This window comes from Pelecanus crispus, chromosome 2 (assembly GCF_030463565.1).
Source record: "Pelecanus crispus isolate bPelCri1 chromosome 2, bPelCri1.pri, whole genome shotgun sequence".
Taxonomy (NCBI): Eukaryota; Metazoa; Chordata; class Aves; order Pelecaniformes; family Pelecanidae; genus Pelecanus; species Pelecanus crispus.
In genome coordinates, this window is record NC_134644.1 from 38,987,408 (window position 1) to 39,006,995 (window position 19,588).

A 19,588-nucleotide genomic window follows, 5' to 3' on the forward strand; every position below is an offset into this window, starting at 1 on the left:
GGTCCAAAAGCACAGAATCCTGGGGTTTTGAAATTAAGATACTATTCCCTGAGCTACGGTTAATAAAGTGTAAGACTAATGGAAACACAAAGTGCTTGATACAAGTGCTGTCCTTATAGCACATGTTATGTTTTACCATTTGCAGGAAAAGTTGCTAAGAGTACTGGGAAAAGTCTTCCAGGAATCTGGAATAAAAGTTGGTGAATAGAAATTAATGGTAAAGTTAGAAAGGGAGGAGACTGAATTGTGGTGAAATGTGAACAGAAATTGGTGACATCACCTCCTGGATTGAACATTAGGTGAGGATTTATCATGCTAGTATCATACTCAGGCTGGCTAGGGTATCTGATAATTAAATGTTCTGAATAAAACCAGTTGGTTTTCTTACCACTAAATTGGGTACAGCATGGTTTCTTGCATTTACTAATAGAGGTAAAAAACTTATTAGTTCTGGAAATGATTGTTTAACATCCACAAAAACTACCATGCGAATCCAGGGGATGTAAGAAACTTGATGTTGAAGCTTTAGTGCGTAGCAGCTCAGTTGAATAGTCACACAGAAATTCTGAAATAATTTGCCAGCAGCATGCAGTGTTACATAGCTACAAGAAAGATGATTTATTCTTACCTTGCAAAGTCTAGAAGAATTTTTTTTTTTCAATTTTGAAAACTAAGCTCTTTTTCAACATGCCCTTCCCCTGCCCCCTCCATACTTGCAGCTTGTTACCATTGTGTCATCCATTCAAAGCATTCCCATGCTTTGGCATTTAAGAATAGCAAAAGTAAATTGTGGTTACTCCACAAAAAACAGAAAAAATTGAACCTAGTAAAGTTGCAGATGTCTTGTCATTGTATGTTATTCTGTCTTTGTCTGTTGTCTTTGATTGTATGGGTGTTCCAAGGCCAAAAAATTGTTTACTCCTTGTTCTGTGGTTGTACAACAGTTACATAATAATGTGGTCCTGATCCAGCTTCAGGGCATGTCATTGCCAACAATTCTGTCTGTTTCGTAAATATATAAACAGCAGCTATTACCTAATGTATATAAGCTGATGTGTACCTATAGCAGCTATTACCTGACACTGTTTTGGTGTTTGTCTTAAAAGCTAGGAGAAATTGCTGGGGAATGAAAGCTACTGAATAGGATGACTTTTCCTTTGTGCTGTTTTGATGATTTATGTGTGCCTTACTGAGGTAACGAGCATGAAATTTGTAAGTCAAACATGATCTGATAATCTATATCCAGATGGAGACTTGTATGTTTGTGTAGAATGTTTCTTCAAATACAAATTTATTTTGATAGGATATTATCTACCAAATGATGATGGAGAATTTTACCAGTTCTGTTACGTGACTCATAAAGGAGAAATCCGTGGAGCAAGCACGCCTTTCCAGTTTCGTACTTCTTCCCCTGTTGAAGAATTGCTCACTATGGAAGATGAAGGAAACTCTGATATGTTAGTGGTGACCACAAAAGCTGGACTTCTTGAGGTTTGATTCAACAATTCTTAAAATGTTATCTTCTTATTTATTTTTTTTATATATACAAATGTACATACACTCACAGGATATGGTACTGAAGAACAAACCAGGAGCAAAAAAACCTACATATGTATGTGTAATGTATATATTTCTGGCTTGTTCTCCAGTATTTGGTTGGAGTTCAGAACATTTGCAGGTTGAATGAGTAAGGATTTTAAACTGGTTACAAGTATGGTATAGCACTAAGCATAGACTGGGAAACCACAAGAGAGTACATAGTTGCCCATGTCTCACACCTGTACCCTCCAACTAACTGGAGGGGGGAAGATACCCTTTGTGTGAAATGGTGCTTGTTGTAAGGGAAAAAAAAAAAAAATAAGGAACCAGTATACTTTTATTTGTGCACAAGTGAAGAGCCCTGGAAACTAAGGTGAATAATTGCAGGTGCCTGAGTATGTTAGAATAGCTCTTGTTTTATTTAAAGCAGTGTTCTGTGTGTCATGTTCTTTGTCAGATGGATGTAGTTAGGCTTGTATGCTCACATCCAGAGTCAAGATGTTTCCATTTGCTTGTTGATATTTTTTAGGCTGAAAACTACTTAAAAACCAAAAAACCACACCGCCCCCCCCCCCCCCCCCCCCCCCCAACCAACCAACCAACCAACCAACCAACCAACCAACCAACCACCACAAAATCAAACCAACTTGATTGTATGAGTTTCTTACTGGAAAATTGCTCGGTACAGTTTCCTTACCTTGCATTCAGACATCTTATCCTTCTGTCAGTTGTGTCTAGGCCCATACATACATGTATTTGATTTACAGTTTTCAAAATTTAGGGATAAGAGACTTAGTAGAGAGATACATCTGTTATCTTTTTGCCTTTCAGATATGTACTCCTAGTACTAAAATTTAAGAAAAAAATCTCAAACTTTTTTTATTATCTTGGTTCATAGAATCATAGAATGCTTTGGGTTGGAAGGGACCTTTAGAGGTCATCTAGCCCAACCCCCTGCAGTGAGCAGGGACAGCTTTAACCAGATCAGGTTGCTCAGAGCCCCGTCCAACCTGACCTGGAATGTTGCCAGGGATGGGGCCTCCACCACCTCTCTGGGCAACCTGTTCCAGTGCTTGACCACCCTCATTGTAAAAGATTTCTTCTTTATACCTAGTCTGAATCTACCCTCTTTTCCTTACCCCTTGTTGTATTGCTACAGGCCCTACTAAAAAGCCTGTCCTCATCTTTCTTATAAGCCCCCTTTAAGTATTGATTGGCTAGCAATTCATGTGCCAGTCCTTAATTTTGGCTCTGTGGGTGTATGTGTGGGTTTGGGTTTTTTTTTTTGTGAAATTCCTCAAATGTTGCTTTAGAGTGTGTGTGTCTCTACACTCAGCAGCCATTTTTTCACCAAGCTAGTGTCATCATAATTAGCTCCTCCATAATTGCTGTCACTTGGGAACAGTAAAGGCACCTCACTTAAGGAGGGAAAAATTGAGTATAAATCAAGACACTGCAAAGTGTGCTGTCTAATGTTAATGTAGTACTATTCAGTTAAAGCAATGAAACTTCAGAAATTTGGGAGTAAGGGGAAAACTGTAAAATAACCTAGCCAGAGGGGACACAGTTTGTGCTTCTGCTCAAACACTGGTGTAATTTGTTATCCACTTGTTTGATAGGAATGAATGGGAGAAAAATTACCAAAAAAGAATGTTTTTGTTTTTACAGTTTAAAATCGAAAAAATAATAAAAGAAAAAGAAGAGCTATTAAAGGTAACTTCTGTTCTGGAAAAGGAAACAGCACAACTCAGAGATCAAGTTGAAAGACTGGAAAAAGAACTTAACCATGAAAAGCAGAGATGTGACCAACTGCAAACAGAGCAAAAGGTTAGTTGTTTAACTGATTAAAGCTGACTCATAATGTCTGTAATCCTCCTTTTTCAAGAACCAGTTAAACTGGGTGAAAATCAGCTGTCAAAACCCCTCAGCAGTTAGACAGACATTTACACTAGAGTAGGTCAGTTTCTATTAACCTCCTGCCACTATTCCTTTTATGTCGTAAAATGGTTAAAATATTTAAGGCTTTTGGTACCAGGCTTGGTAAGATAATTGATGACAACTGTTATCAGATGTTTGACATTTAACTGTGGAATTCATAGTGGGAAGTAGTTGACAGTTTAAAGTTTGCTTACATTAACTTAAAATGGAGGCTTTTCAAAAAACTCCCATTAAGGGATAACTACATAGAATACAGGGTATTGAAAATGGTAAAAAATTTTGGTATTAAAAGCAAAGATCAAGACTTAACAGAGAATACTACTGCCAGGGCACACAGCGAATGAAAAGTAACTGGTCACTTCTCTAAAAGGCTCCATAAAGGTCTGAAGCTTTTAACAGGGAAAAGAAGCAGAAACCTAAAAACTAATTTACAGTGTTAATTGATAGTGAAAATACAAATCTGGCCTAAACCAAAGCAAGCTTAATTTGGAATTTTACGTAAGGAGGAAATCTAGTATTATAAAAAAGGCACAAAAAAGTTGGACCTAAACTATTTTTAAGCTGCTGCTTTTCAAAAAACAACTTTTAGGAGAAGATTAAAAACATGTGGGAGGGAGGTGGTGACATGGACAAATTTGATGTAATGAAGCCTATATAATTTAGCTGTGGACAGCAGTTAATAGGCTATTTCTGAGTACTTGTATGTATATGTCAACAGTTCTGCATGATACACCTTTAATAGAAAGGAATTTGTTGAGGGAATTTGAAACTGTTAAAGCTTTGTAGTTTACTTTTGAACAGTCATGGTGAAATGGACTAGAATGTTGGGTAAGGGAAAAGGGAAGGATAAGATCTTGTTTAGGAAAAAGTTTTTCCTATAAAAAATGATTTTAATTTCAAGTACATAGGAGAACTAGTTTTTAATTATCGTCTAATTGATTTAAACTTTTAAGTATGCATTTTGTGGATTTATCTGAATGAGCTACATAGATACCTTTCATTGTCATTTGAGGTTCTTGTTTAAAAAAAAATGTATGGAAGGTAAATTGTCAGTTCTAATCCATGTTAGCTTTACAATGCCATTTTAGAAAAAATTGTCAAATGGGATTTTGATGGCTATCTAGCAAGGACACAATCAGACTGTATAGGAACAAAAATGTCTTGATACATTCTCATGCTTTTCTGTGAATTTCTATAATAAAAAATGCTTTCGCCTTTAAGATACCAGAACTTAGCAATCAGAATTTAATTTCAGGAATGTTTTATTTTTGGGTTTGTTTTTGCCCTGTATTTTGTTGAAGTGGTGATGCAATGTGAAGAACTTCTTGCTTATATTTATCTGAGCTATAAGTAGATGTCTAAACTGAGGCTGATGCAACTCTTCACCTATCTAGAGTACTACAGAAGTTTTCTAACTCATGCAGTTACTTTTTTGTCTCTTAAGTCTTTGACACTTAGTTTCCATCTTTTATGTTATATTCTGTTTTTCACTTGTTTAAAGAAAAAAATCTGAGTTGAAACATCTTTGACTTGTTTATGTACATAAACAGAATATAAATCCAGTGTTACTCTTGAAAATTAAATAGGCATATACTAAATCAGGTGCAGTAAGTTAACTTTTTCATCATTGGAACGTTTAATAAACAATACTTTATATACGTTTTTCTCTCTAAACTTTCCAATCTTAAAGATTACTTCACTTCTTTCTCTCCTTGCCTCCCTACCCCAATACATGAAATACAGCAGTGGGTCAAGGGATTATATGACTTATCTTTGCTGAGAACACTGTACAATGCGTTAATGGATTGATTTAAAGTTTCCTGAGCAGCAGTTACGTAGCACTCAGTAGGGCTACAGTACCTAGGTTTTATTTTCCTTGTGGTTCGTTTAAGAAACCAAACAAATCCCACATAACACTCCCCCACCCAAACAACCACCAAAACAAACCCTCCAAAACCACTCCCCCCAAAAAAACCCCAGCTAATCTAGTCAGCTTCATGTGATGTGAATAATTGTTATTGGTGATAAACATAAACAAGGCATTAATTTGTCTGTTTTTTATATAAGACTAAATGGGATAACTTTGAAATACTAAGTAATCAAAATATATGTGTATTCTATGTAACAGCAGAATCTTCACCTGTGTTTAGTATGAGCTAAGTTGTTTTGGTTTGGCTTGTTGGGGTCTTTTTGCCTTTAAGTTACAGAATGGTTGTTTTAACTAAGTAATTCTGTGCGTTTATTATTTTCTTCCTTTATTCCTAGTGTTCTTCTGTCACATACAGGTGGATTTTTAGTTATGCTCTAAACCTTTGATACATAAATAGAAAAAAAAGTGGAGTTGATGAATTTAAAATTTGCATTTTTTTAAAGATGTTTAACTTACTCAGGTAAAGGTTTAACTATCTGGAGTTCTATTAAAAAATTTCAAGATACTTTAGAGCATATTAAGCTAATAAAGTCCAATTAATAAAACAACGCATATAAGGAAATATAATTATATGTAGTGTTTACAGTAATTATCTTTGTAGTTTAAGAGGGAGCTATAAGTGATAGAAATCCTTTTCTCTTAAAAATTAAGCTACATTTAACCCAGGTACAATCTCTTAACATACTAATTTTTTTCCTTTTTGCAAGTACTTCCATCAAGAAGTGCACAGATAATACTTCTGCTTGTCCAAAGAGCCCTCTAAAAAAACACAATAGTACAAAGTACTGTATTTAAGAAGTGGCATCTGCATGAGCAAAGGAAGTTCAGATATGCCTGCACAGACACATGCATTTGATTCTAATTAGGTGCAGAGCTCTTTATGCTGCTAATGTATTGGCAACTACTATTTGTTTATTATCATTTGTATTGTGATAAGGGGGCTTTGAGGTTTTGCACCCCTTTATACAAAATACTTGTCAATTTGCCCTTTTTCTGAAAATCTTACTCGGTTTCTTTGAAGCAAATAATATGCGTATCTGAGCTTTTGTCTTTGTCTTTTCATCAAATATGTTATTAAGCTACCTTATTTTCATAATTGAATTGAACAGAATGTGGATAGTGTGATTAGGGGTACATAAGTTATCTTACTGTGGTACAGTGTAACAAATAGATTAATGATAGAAAAGCTCTGAGTTCATAGAATCGTTTAGGTTGGAAAAGACCTTTTAAGATCATCCAGTCCAACCATTAACCCAACATTACCAAGTCCACCACTAAACCAGTTAAGGGTAGAGTAGCAATTTCATGTTTCCTGGCTTGGTGGCTGGATTATTTATAATGAAAGTAAAAACTTGGAGTCATTAAGATTGGAAAGGATCATAATATGAAAATGTTTTGTTAAAACACAGTTCTCCTGAAATCCCCTTTTTATTGATGTTTATTTGTAAGCCTTTAGGCTACTTTCCTCTTTTTGGTATTGATTTTTGTCAGTCCTTTGTTTTCAGAAATAGCTCAGGAGTAGTTTGGATCATTGAGAAAATGTCTGTAGGAACAGTGATTCCTTAATATAGACAGGATAGTTGTTGACAGACAGTATCACAGCTATATCCCAATTAGTGTTTCCCTCCCACTCTTGATTATTTGATCTTTCTTCCCCACCTACGTACTCTCATAGAATTCTGGGCAATGGAACTATTGTCTTCTCTGTCTGCTTTTTGCCTAGTTGGGACACTTTGTAAGTGGCCCTTTAGAGGCTCTTTGGGGAAAAAATATTAGGAAGAAACAAACCAAAAATAGGTCAATCTTTTAAGAACATAGCATACTAAACAATCTATTCAGGCAATCAGTGTTCCATGAAGTTTGCATATTGGGGTCTATGCATGCTTTTAAGTGGTGAAAAGATTACCATTTCTTGAGTTTTAAAAACAGGTGAGTTCCTGTGTTTGTAGCACTTCAGACTGTAATGGCCACAACAAACGAGGGATTTCAGTTTGCTAACACTGCCCTTACTGTTCAGGACATACGCAGTCATTTGCTGCCTTCTTACAAGATAGCCATCTCATTTCCTACCAAAGATAGGAGGAACAAATGCATTCAAGACGTAAAGTGATAATGTGCTTAGAGTTGCTGAAACATAGCTTCTAATGCGTCTCTAAAGGCTTCTATTTTTTTAGGCTTGGGTTTGTGGGGATTTTTTTTTAGTATTTTATCACATTGGAGTAAAAAAAAAATCTGTATTTTTATTTGTATTCAACACATTAATGGTGTTCTGCAGACACTGTTGTCTGTGGCTGTCATTGCCACCATCACAGAAAAAGAGTATTTGCAAGACATGCAGTACTGTGCTAGTCAGTGTTTGCGCTCAGAGGGAGCGTGCTCACCAGCCCCGGTGTTTTTCGTGCACACTTTGTATGTTATGATTATTACCATTAAGTTGTGTTAATTACCCTGCCCTGCCAAAGCTTAAGATATTGTAGAACTTTGGACAAATTCAGTCTTTATTTCTTTTAGGTTGATCTTTTCCTCTTCTCTTACCCAATGGCTGCTTAACGCAGTATGTAGTTGTTCTGGCAAGAACAGTTTAGGCAGGTGAGAAGTGAGTCTTTCCCATTCTCCCCTTTCTTCTCCTGCCCCCCAACATGCACACTCTTTTTAGTCTTTTGAAAAGGGCTCTATTTTCAGTTACAGGAAAACACAGTATTCCTCTGCAGCATTTTTCATGCCAGTTAAACCATTCCTAGACTTCCCCCTGTCCCAGATGACATTAAATTAGCTCTTACACAGTGTGAAGGTTTAACTTAATCTGCTGCTACTCTGTGTGGGAATTCAGAGTAAATGTGAAATTGTTGGAAATATTTCACAAATGTTACATCTTTTGCTTACAACCTTCTGTTAGTGTTTCGGAGTTAATTTGTTTTTACTAGGATGATGTTCCCTGATATTCCCTGATAGCATACTTCTATTTAGAATCATGCTGTATATACAGCTTGCAAATCTACTAATATAACACTGTTACAATAATGATGTAATTACTCGCTGATTATTTTAGTTAAGATGATCATACATGGTCACCAGAACTGTTTCGGGTTGCTTCTAACATTTCAAATTTTGCTTTGGTTTCCTACTGAGATAACTTGTTAGCTGGTATGTACTCAAGTGTGTGAAGTCATGTTAGTAAGCTGCTTTTATCTGAATATATTTTACTTTTGGAAAAACTGAAGAACATTGAATCAAAAACTGAGTGTGTCTTTATCTAGAAAATAATAATACGTATATTTCTAATCTATATCTTATACACTATGAATATAAAAGTATATACCTGTGTAAATAAAAAGAATGCATGCTTGTTGGTTTTTGCATTCCCAGTTTTGTGTGTACTTAAACTGTGTGTAAGGTCTCTGGCAGCAGTGCACTTGCCTGCTATTTTAAGATTTAGTATTATTGTGCTGAACAAGAGGAACATTAAGTAGTCATTATGTCATGTCTTTCATTGGTCGCTCTTCGGACACTCTGCAGCCATTCAATTTTGTGAACACAGGTTTTGTATGCTTCTGTAGAGAGCAGAGCAGACAAATGATGCTTTTGCAATCATTTGTCTCCCTCTAGTGGGAAGAGAGTACTTCTGAACTGATTTCTTTAATGTTATAGTGGTGACACGGAAACTACTGCCACAGCAGTAAGACTTAAATGTTTAAATTGAGTTAGAAGCAACAGATTTGCAGATTACCTGCTTATTCTTCGATGCTGTGAACATCTGAATAGTGTTTCTGTTATGACATTGGCATAAAATGTCGCAGAAGTGAATTTGCTGACTTGATAAACTTGTCTTTCATGCGTCTCAAAAATTTAGTTCACTATTTAACTTTGAAAAAGTGGGCTAATTCATCTATCTGATGGAGAGTTTTAATAGGGACATACATCTAAATCCACATTCTACTGACAGGTTCTACCTGCACAGTAGCTTTATTCATTGGAGAGTTTTATTCAAATATCAGGGATTCATTTAAGTTGGCTTTTGATGCCATTTTATAAGGAGAGTTTCTCTGGTTAGATAGTGACAAAATGCTGTTGTGCAGTGTGGTATGTCAGCAGTACAAGTGCTCAGTTCAGACTACATGCATAAAAGTAAGTGAATTGTGGGTTTTTTTCAGTGCCTTTTTAAATCAAGCTATGCTGATATTGTTTATGTATGCTGCATGGTCAGGGAGATGTATTGTTTTTTTTTTCTCAAAAAACCCCAAACAACCCACACCCAGAAAGTAAAAACCCAAACAACAACCAAAAAAACACCCCCCAACCCAGAAAGCAAAACCATAAAAAAACCACACAACACCCCCAAACTCCATGTAAATAATGTTTTAAAGATACAAATTAAACACTCAGAATTGCTCAGTTTGGCACCAGCAGTTATAGCACCCAAGGGTGCTATAAACATCCTGTGAAGAGAAAATGCTGTTTTATTGCTTTAGTGACTGTTCTGTGTATGAATATTTCTTAAACTGAGTAATTGAAATTTATTTCACTGGATGATTGAACAGTTCATTTGAGAGATTCCTAAATGTTTTAGATAGGTATCCTGCCTGCATGTCAATTCAAATTACGTATTCGTGAGAATGACTCTTTGCAAAATATGTAGCTTATAGTGAAATTATAAGATGTTTTAAGAAATTAACATTCTGAAATGTAAATGCATGCCGCAAAATTGTAGCGTGTCTAAATATTTCAGCTGCCTCCTGCAAAAACTTGCACGTCTGTAGTCTTCAATACAGTATCTTAGGTGACTGATGTTACTTAGATGAACTTTTAGAGTTAGACCTTAGTTTTGTAGAGTTTTGATCTGTTTAACAGTGTTAGTTGAAGAGGTTAACACAATTAAATTACTACCACTGTGATATCTTAGGTTTTTGGAACAGAGAGATTAAAGCGTTTTTAGAGCAGTATTTCTATTGCCAATCATAGTTGCAAAGATAAAAGCTTAATATCATTGAGTTTATTTGGAATTGGTTTACTGTTTTACTTTACTGAATGCTTGAATTTTATTTTAGAAAGAAAAATTACAACTTGAGGTTTCCTTTCAGAACATACAGGCCCTGTGTTATGAGCACACTCAGATTTTACAGTGGCTGCAATGGTACTACGTTGTGTTCATCATTTGTCCTCAGAGGTCCTTTAAACAGCATACGATGTCAGCCAAGTGTTTTACGTGATTCTGTTGGAGCTGCTATGATGTCAGTGGGATAAACAAAAGGCTCCTGCAGATAATTCATCTAGATCCCCTAAATTCTCTACAGTGTATGAAGCATAATGGTTCCCCTGACATTAAATTACATCCAGATAAATCAATCCAGCTGAAACTTGAAAGGTGCTGCTTCGTGGTTTTTTTTTTTTTGTGGGGGTGTTTTGGTGGTTGTTTGGTTTTTTTTTAAATAGATTGCCTCGTATTTGGTGAATTGACTTCATTGGTTTCAGAGTTGCATAGCTCATTTTTAACCTTTCATTCTTCTTCATTACAACGTATGCATTCTGTAAAAAGCAAAATAAAGATTGCAGATATTAGCCATTAATCAAAGGTGAATGTTTCAGGTGTGGAATGGCTTTTAAAAAGCAGATAGAGAGTTTTACATGTGATGAAAAGGGAAGATGAAGCATAAAAAACCATGCTGCCCGTTGCCATGCTGCAAGATGACACAGCTGGAAATAGTCTTGGGTTGTATTTTTCAAGTATTTTATTCTGTTTCTTGGATCTCTCTCTTCCTTAAATACATCTGAAAAATGCACTGTGTATGTTGATTCACAGGAAGGGTTGTCTGTACTGCTTTGCTTCCGTTAACCAGACTGCACTCTGAAATGTTTTACTGGTGTTGCAAAAATTGGTTAGAAGTAAGAAATAAGCAGGGGAAGCGTGTTGTTCTTGATCTTTGAATATACAGATTTTTGACGTAGTTTTCTGTTATAAAAAAGAGGATCTAGAAACTTTATGGCTATTCCATTCTCAAATGAAAGATTATTAGTCCTTTTTTAGCAGAAGTTTAATAAATAGATTTTAAACATCTTTCAAGGAAGAGCACAGGTATGATCTTTGCATATCCTTTAGATAGAGCTTATAATAGCTTTTTGAGGTTTCAATCAGTGTATTTACGATTAGGTTACACAAACCTAAAGCAGCTGATCTGTAATGTAGAACTTTTTGATGTAAGAACTGTTCTTTTGGCAGCTCTTTGTAATGCACTGTAAACATGTCACATTATGTGTAATGGCAGTTTTTTGCAGGGGGAGGACAGGGTTTCATGTTATTACTATAAAATTATTTTAAAAATAATCAGTCTTAAATCTTTTCCATTTTGGAATAACAATAAAGATTTTGGTGCCCCCATCTTTCTTCTTGTCCTCTACATGAAGGTCCATTAAAATTTTCAAAGTGGAATTTTGATTCTGGGGAAGATAAATTCACTTGACAACTACATTAAATTTTCTTTGTCTAATTTCACTAGTGAGACTCCTAGTCATTATAGGAGTTTTTATTTTGGTAGCTTTTTGTTTTGCAGCAGTGAAGCTGACTTAAGTAATTTCTGGCTGCTTGTTCAGACCCTTGCAGCACAGTTTGCTTCCCCCGTCCACCCATAAGGCTGTTGCAACTCTAGGGAGGGGGGACGGGGAGAGCTGCATTTGTAATGGGATTAAAAATACAATCCAGAGTAAAAACAACCTTAAAATTGTTGGATGTTTTTAAACTAGTTCATTAAAATGATTCATATTCTTTCTGTGCTTTTCTTTCCATTAAGAAAGTGGAAGAAAAGGTACAATATTTGTAGATGTACCAGATAAAGAGAAATTAAGTAAACAATAATTACAGAAAGTAATTACCTTTTTTGTAACAGAGGTTGTATATGTAGTTAATGTGTTTATTATATTTGTATAATCGTATATATATCGTATAATATATTATATAATATTTATAATATATATTATATATATAATATATATATAAAAACATATTATATTCGTCCCCTAAAACACAGTCAACTTTTAACTGCAAAATAGTGTAAGAGCACTCATTTTAAATTTTACAGGCTCTGAAACCACTGTAACCAGAGTGTATGGGACTAGGATTGCAGCATCTAAATTGAATTGCTAAGAATTCTGTAAAATAACAAGTCGTCTCTAAAAATTAATCCTTCTTTCTTTCAAAACTGTAGGCTTTAGTTGTATCTAAACAAGTTTATTAGGTGAGAATCTGTTAAGTATGGAACTTTTACATTTTAATACCATGTCCCTTTAGAATAACTAGCAAAGCAGCATCAATTGTAATGCTGTTTGTAGAGTGAATTTTTTTCAGGCTATTAATTCCTTTTAATATATGTTACCTTTGGCAGCCTGTTTGAACTGTTTGTACAGTTTGTATATATAATGTATCAGATTAAATTCTTTTGAAGGCACTTAGGTTACAACAGTTACAGTTATACCAAAGTGGTGTTTAGAGAAAACACAGATATGCATTGAAATAGACTTTTTACTATACTAGACTTTCAAAACAGGGGCAAGTAATTAGTCTCCACTGCACTAGGGAAGGACAAGCAGTTATAATGTGTGGCGTTGCTGCTGGTTATGTAGCAAGTTTTACTTGGAATACTGACTTTAATTAAAATATTCTGCCTTCATTACACCAAGTGCATATATTTTTGGTTGCAGGAAACAGACGCTCTTCAAAAATAAAGACCTTACAAAAATTGTGGGTCATCTTCTCAATGGTGTTTTTAAAAAAGATGGTACATTCATGATCCCTTAAAATTCTTTATTATATTAAGGCATATAATGAAGCCATTTAGAGTTTAAATAGTTGTAATATATTAGTCCTCCTCTTTTTTTTTATAGCGTATGTAACAAAAATAAAAATCTGCTTTATGTGGTGGTGTAGTGTTTAGGAAGTGATTGAGTCATCAGTTACATTTGCCACCCCTCACAATTTAACACCCCCTACCCCCCCAAAAAAATCATAATGCCCAAACTTCTGTTCAGTTGCTTGTAAAAGCAGGGCTTAATTACACTTGCGAACAGTGTATTTTGACAATTAATGAGTAAAAACAGTCCTCATTATATTTTATTGTACTTAAAACTCTGTTAGTTAGGTTGGAATCTGGCCAGTAGGGGTTCTCTGTAAACTCTGGCTGGTGTGTTCCTCTTTATGTAACAGTACAGTCCTTTTGTTTCAGGGCATTAAGCTTTGTTTAAAAATGAGTAGATGAACTAGTGCTTTAATCTTCCAAATGTAGAGCAGAAAGACAACTTGTACCTTAGTATCTGCAAAAACACTGTAAGTCATGCTGTAGTCAGGCATGTTGGTCAGTCTGTCTTGACCTTGTTTACACTTTGATTCATACCACTGTCATGGTTGATATGAAGCTGAGCTTTATTGAATTTTGGTATCAGAAATAATCGCATGTTATCTTGGTATGTGTGTTCTACTTTATATTACTAATTTCTTTTCTCAAGGAAATAGTATTGTATTGAAAATAATGTTTTTCTGGGTTATTTAAGATGGCCTGACTTTAAATGACCATTTTGCTGTGGTGGAGATGATGTTTAGCTGTCCACTGGCTTAGAATGCTGTTGACATTACTGTAATTAGATAATGAAGGCAGTACTTAAAAGTAGCTTCCCATCTTGCATCTGTCAGTTCTCTGACAAAGAAATCTGTTTTGGGTGTTGTCATCTTCTTCTGTCTCAGCTTCCAATATCCAAGACATAAATCCCACAATTGTTTCATGAGCTTCCATCAGCTTTGTGAGACCTTCCACATGTCCTAGCTAAGAGAATGTAGTGTAGTAACTACCTTTTCATCAGGAGTTCTTCCACTTTTTTTCTCCTTTTGCCTGCAGTTGTCTTTACTGTGGCTTGCTTGAATGGTGTAAATGTCTGGTCAAATGCAAGCTCTCCTTTTCAAGTAAAAGAAAGTACAAAGAATAATAGAAATTCTTTATGTTTTCTAAGCTAGGCAGTTGATGGTTAGTTTGCAGAAAGGAGATGGGCAAAAGATGGGAAATACAGCTTTGTTTGTCCTATACTCTGAAGTCTTTGGTAGTCTCTGTTAACTGAATGCTTGCACCAAAACAAACTCCTTATTGACTCCTTATTAATATAGTAACTGCACATACCAAGTTTAATATATTTTTATTTATTCAATATATGAATTTATGTATACTTGAAATGGGCTTGTCATACATTTTAAGGAAGACAAGAAATCTAATGACCATATTTTAGCATTACTTCAAATAGCATGTTGTCCTGAAGATATGCATTCTTAAATGACATCTATTTGCAATTTTTTTTTTAAAGAATAATATTCAAGCATCAGAAGCTCTGAAAACTGAAACTGATGATTTGAAGAAGAAGCATGATGAGGCTGCTTCAAAAGTTCTCCAGCTTGAAGAAGATATCATGACCGTTACTCAAAAAGCCATTGCGAAAGAAACTGAATTAGACAGGTATTTAGTCATTTTGTTCCTCATCTTCCTTATTTTATTGTTTCTTTCCCTAGGTGTGTTTTTTCTAAACTAACAATTTTTTAATGTATGCATAGATTTTTCTGTATTAGTAGTTCTGTACTATTAATTTGTCAATGTCTTAGTCTGAAGGACAAGCTGAAGAAAGTGATGCTTGAGAAGGAACAACTTGAATGTGTGTTAAAGACAGAAAAGGATGAAAAAGAACTTTATAAGGTAACTTTATTCCTTGCATACACTGAAATGAAGTGGTTTGAAATAAAGGTAATAATGTTTTATGGAGAAGTCTGATAAATTGAATTTGTTAAGGAAAAAAGGAAATGGGTAACTTCTGTGAACAGATTTTTAAGACAGTTACAGATGTTATCATATAAAAATGAATGAGGAAAATAGCATCTGAATTCATCCCATGATATAAAAAGGTCTCTAAGAAGGAGAATGGATCGCCAATTTGTTAAAATGCAGGCATAGTAACAAAAAATAATAGATGGTAGTGAGGAAGTTCTTTAGCTATACAGTGTATCACCCAGTAACTGGTTTTCTTTTCATAAGTAAATTACTTTTTACTCTTCTCTCTCCAGACTCTGTTTTCTAGATCCCTATTCTTGAGTCTTGTGCATAACTCTGAGAAGCTTTAGTAGGATTTGTATTGCATTGATTTTTACTAGCATAGCTGATTTCTTTTGCTGGTATTGAGAGATACCCATATTTAAAATAAGATATAGTGCCGCCTCCCCCCCCCCGCCCCCCGCCCCCAAAAGGCAAAAAAAAGTCTTATATGCTAAAATAATGAAATCCTTAGGTTGTATGAAACAAATCAAGTGTATTTAAAAGATTATTTCTGTTCATAGGAAACTGTTTCTCTGTGGCACACAGTACTAGATATACACCAGAAGTCATAAAATCTCAAAACATCTTTCACAAGCATGGAATCCCTTTGTAAATAAGCAACACAAATCTTGTAGTCTTTGAGTGGACAGCACTTGAGTGCAACAGTTATCCTTTATTAGGCATAATATGATAGACGATGATACCTTGAACACAGCTCTAGAGTTATTGAAGTAGTTTGCTGTCTTTGGAAATGTATATTGCTGATGTAGTCCTGTTTGCTTAGATGATTGCAAGTAGCTACTACTCAAAGTTTAATTTCACTTTAGTTTTCTTCAAGTCATTTCTTTTTTGCTTGTCCTTAGTTGTCCCGTATTTGTGAAGGTAAGAGTGAATTCTGAATAGCTTAATTTGATGTAGACAGAAATCAGGGCCTTAACTTCTAGCTGTGGAGTGGAGCTGTTGTTAGATGATCGAGCTGAAAGAATTCCAGCCAGAAAATTTGTGCTGGAGTGCAGTGATATTATCAGATGTTTGGGTTTTTTTTTTTACCTGTTCTAATCTGTCTCAGAGATGAGTTAGAATTTAGTGAACACTTAAATGGACAGGTGGACAGTAGTTTTCATAACGTGGAAGAAGAGTTTGACATTTTTTAGCATCATTACAGATACACTTGAAGAATACAGAAATAGAAAACACCAAACTAGTAAAAGAAATCCAGACGTTTAAGAATTTGGATGCAAACAAAGAGAACATGATATCGTATTATAAAGAGGAGGTTGGCAGATTACAGCTATTTATAGCTGAAAAAGAAAATATGAAGAAAGCTTTTTTGCTCTCCTCATCAAACAAGGTAAGCATTACTAATATAATTGGCCTGGTTTAAAATAAACCTATCTAAGGTTGTATTTGTTTGAGAAGAGAAAGGGATAAGTTGAAGATATCACCAGGGTATAGGCTGAGAGGCAAGAGGATTATGGTGGTGTTAGTAGATGCAGAAAATGAGCCAAAGAGTGAATTTGGTTTTAGTTTTGCACGCTCTGAGCTTGCTGAGGTGTCTCACGTGATGAACTATGTGTGAAAAAGTAATTTGTGAATTCAGTAAAAGTGCACCAGTAAAAGTGGTGCACTTCTGAGTTGCTTTTAACTTCATGAAAAAGGAGGGAGATTAAGGAAAAGAGAAAATACAAGAATGTAGGTATTTTGAGACTGCAGATGGTGATGGAGGAGAAAAGAGGAGACTGAAAGATGTGCTGAAGGACTTGTTAGGTGAAGGTCAAGGTACAATGATTTAAAACCTGAGAAAGGATAAGATACCATATAAATGGACTGAATTGAGTACCAGTAGGACTTGCAAGGAAGAGGCAATTTTTGCTATGCAGTGTGGTAGCATTGTGGTTAGCAAGCAGTGTGGTATAGTAGGAGAGTGAAATTGCTGAAGAACTCTTATCTGTGCTGTCCATGGTTCAGGTGGGGTTACTTCAGACTAGTTTTAGTGTGGTGTGATGTATAGAATACCCATTAAGTGTTTGTTCCTGATGTACATCTTCATGTTCAGTTTCATCCAAAAGCAGTGCAGTTTCTGTGCCCTGACACTGTTCTGTCCTGTGATTTACAGTGTGATAGGTAATAGTGGAATTGAGTTGTGCTTCACAAATGTGCTCTTGATCCAAACTAGAGAGTTAATTTAGACACAGCCTTTGAGGCCAGCATGGAAAAGTTGGATTATGCAGGTGACTTTATCTTGTGTATCTTGCCAGTCTTCTCACAGAAAAAGCAATCTAGATCTTGAAAGAATAGAAATTGTGTTAAAATAATGTGAGCTACGAAAGTAAAATTTAAGTAGAAAAGTAGGGCTGTTGAGAATGGAAATAGCAAGAGGACAAAAAGAACACACTGTCTTGCTTTAAGTTACAGTTTATCTTGTTTTAGTCTGCTCTGCAGTTTTGTTTCTGAATGTATTAAACTACTACTGTGTTTACTTTGAAGTAAAAACAGTTAGGGGGTGTGTGTGTGCTGGTACTGAAGCAACTAAACATTTATGAAATTTATTAATCTTTAAGTGCTTGTGATGTTTCTGGTGGGATCATTAACATTTTTGTCTTGTACTGTGAAACTGCAGATGTTTACTGAAATACGTAACTGGTGCATAATGTGCTATAAAAACAGCTAAGGGACAGGACTTTAGGGCATTTCCTAGTCCATCCATCTTCATAAATGTTTACAAAATATATTAATAGTCCTCTGGACTTGCTGTGCTAAGTGATTATTCAAAAATTAACAAATAATGTAGAGATACCTGAATTTATGTCTTGACTCAAGAATATGAGATGATTATGCCTTCAGGAAGCCCAGAGGCTGCGAGTAGCTGATAGTAGCTCTGAATAATTGGGTTTTTTTGGTGATCCTGGGCTTTTCTGAGGAATGAGAGGCCAGTAGTACAGCTTGGTCAGTTGGCCCTTGGGCTGCCCTGTGCAGCTGCAGCAGTACTGAGAGTCTTGGTGCTGCATGTTGCAGCTTGCTTGTTGTGACTTTTTGTTCTCAGTTCCTTCTGAAAAGCTTGTTGTGCAAGACCTTGGGAAATGGAGCTGTGAGAAAAACATCGCAAAGCTGCTTTACAGTGTCTTATGTCAACCAATTGTAGGCATTGTAAGACCACTTACTCTGTTGTTACCTGCAGTGCCTTACTGTGGGATGAACTTCGGTTTTGAAGCTGGATGGCCATTTGTGCCCGTTAAGCGTTATATGGTGATAAGAACAAAGATGGTCTGGTAAACAGAAAGATTTTTTTGGCATATGTTTAGAACTAAAGCTGAAAATACAGCAAAAATCCAGTATAGATAAAATAATATTTAAATTTGCCTTTATGTCATAGTAAAGTATGTTTGCACACCATTGTTAGCAAAGAAGGCAAATGGGGAAAATGGTACTTGGTATACTAACTTCTTGATTTAGTGGTTTTGCTAAAGCCACCAGGAAAACATGATTTTTCTTTCAAATGTTTCTAATCCCTATACCAACCTTTATTTAAGCTTGGAATTAAAAAATGATGGATTCTCTTCTCTCTCTCCTCTTTCCCAGGAGGATGCAAATATTTTAAAAGAACAGCTTCGGAAAGCTGAAGATCTGATTCAGGCTAGCAGACAAGAAGCTGTCCTAATGTCAAAAGAGCTGAGCGATGCAGTAAATGTGCGAGACAAGACGATGGCAGATCTTCACAGTGCACGTCTGGAAAATGAAAAATTGAAAAAGCAGCTTGCTGATGCTTTAGCCGAACTTAAAAAAATCACAGCTTTGAAAAATGAACAGGTAGAGGTGTCAGTATTTAGTACTGAAGTATCTGTATTTATATCTGTCAGGGCTAGCTTTGCTAAAGTTGGGGAATAAAATATGTTTCTGGATGATTAGTGCAAATTATCATCAAATTCTCTTTTGGCACTCAAGATACTGCCTTAAATCAAGTGCATGTTCGCTGATTTGGAAGGTTGATGAGAAAGAAGGTTTCTGCTACTACTTACAGCAACTCTGCTTCACCCCCAGATTATTTTCACAGAATAATACAGTATTTATCTGTGTTATTTTGAATCCTATCCCTATCTTAATTCTTTTATGTGAGCCACAGTAGCGTTAAAAATTCATTTGGATAAGAAAATTTTTAGTTTTTTTTTATAATGTTCTTATTGATGAATTCTCTCTTGATTCTTATGAGCCCTTTCAATATATGTAGTCAAAGTTAATTTGCTTTAGTATTTATCAGTACAAAAAAATGTAATAGAAACTGTCTTGAGTTTCTTCGTCTTGGATAAAAATTTAGTGAGTTTCATCATTCTGACTTAGCTGAGCTTTGTACCAG

At 35.3% G+C, this 19,588-nt stretch overlaps 1 protein-coding gene across 2 annotated transcripts in view; it reads left to right on the top strand.

The window, feature by feature from the left end:
- Nucleotides 1-19,588, top strand: part of TAX1BP1 (Tax1 binding protein 1) — a 64,441-nt gene that overhangs the window by 21,364 nt on the left and 23,489 nt on the right. The window contains exons 4-9 of one of the 2 annotated variants that reach the window (XM_075706556.1): nt 1,304-1,491; nt 3,208-3,366; nt 14,741-14,889; nt 15,033-15,123; nt 16,403-16,588; nt 18,817-19,044. In XM_075706556.1, the coding sequence (XP_075562671.1) occupies nt 1,304-1,491; nt 3,208-3,366; nt 14,741-14,889; nt 15,033-15,123; nt 16,403-16,588; nt 18,817-19,044 (1,001 nt within the window). The remainder of the gene's footprint in view (nt 1-1,303; nt 1,492-3,207; nt 3,367-14,740; nt 14,890-15,032; nt 15,124-16,402; nt 16,589-18,816; nt 19,045-19,588) is intronic. The other variant, XM_075706558.1, reaches the window with a different exon arrangement.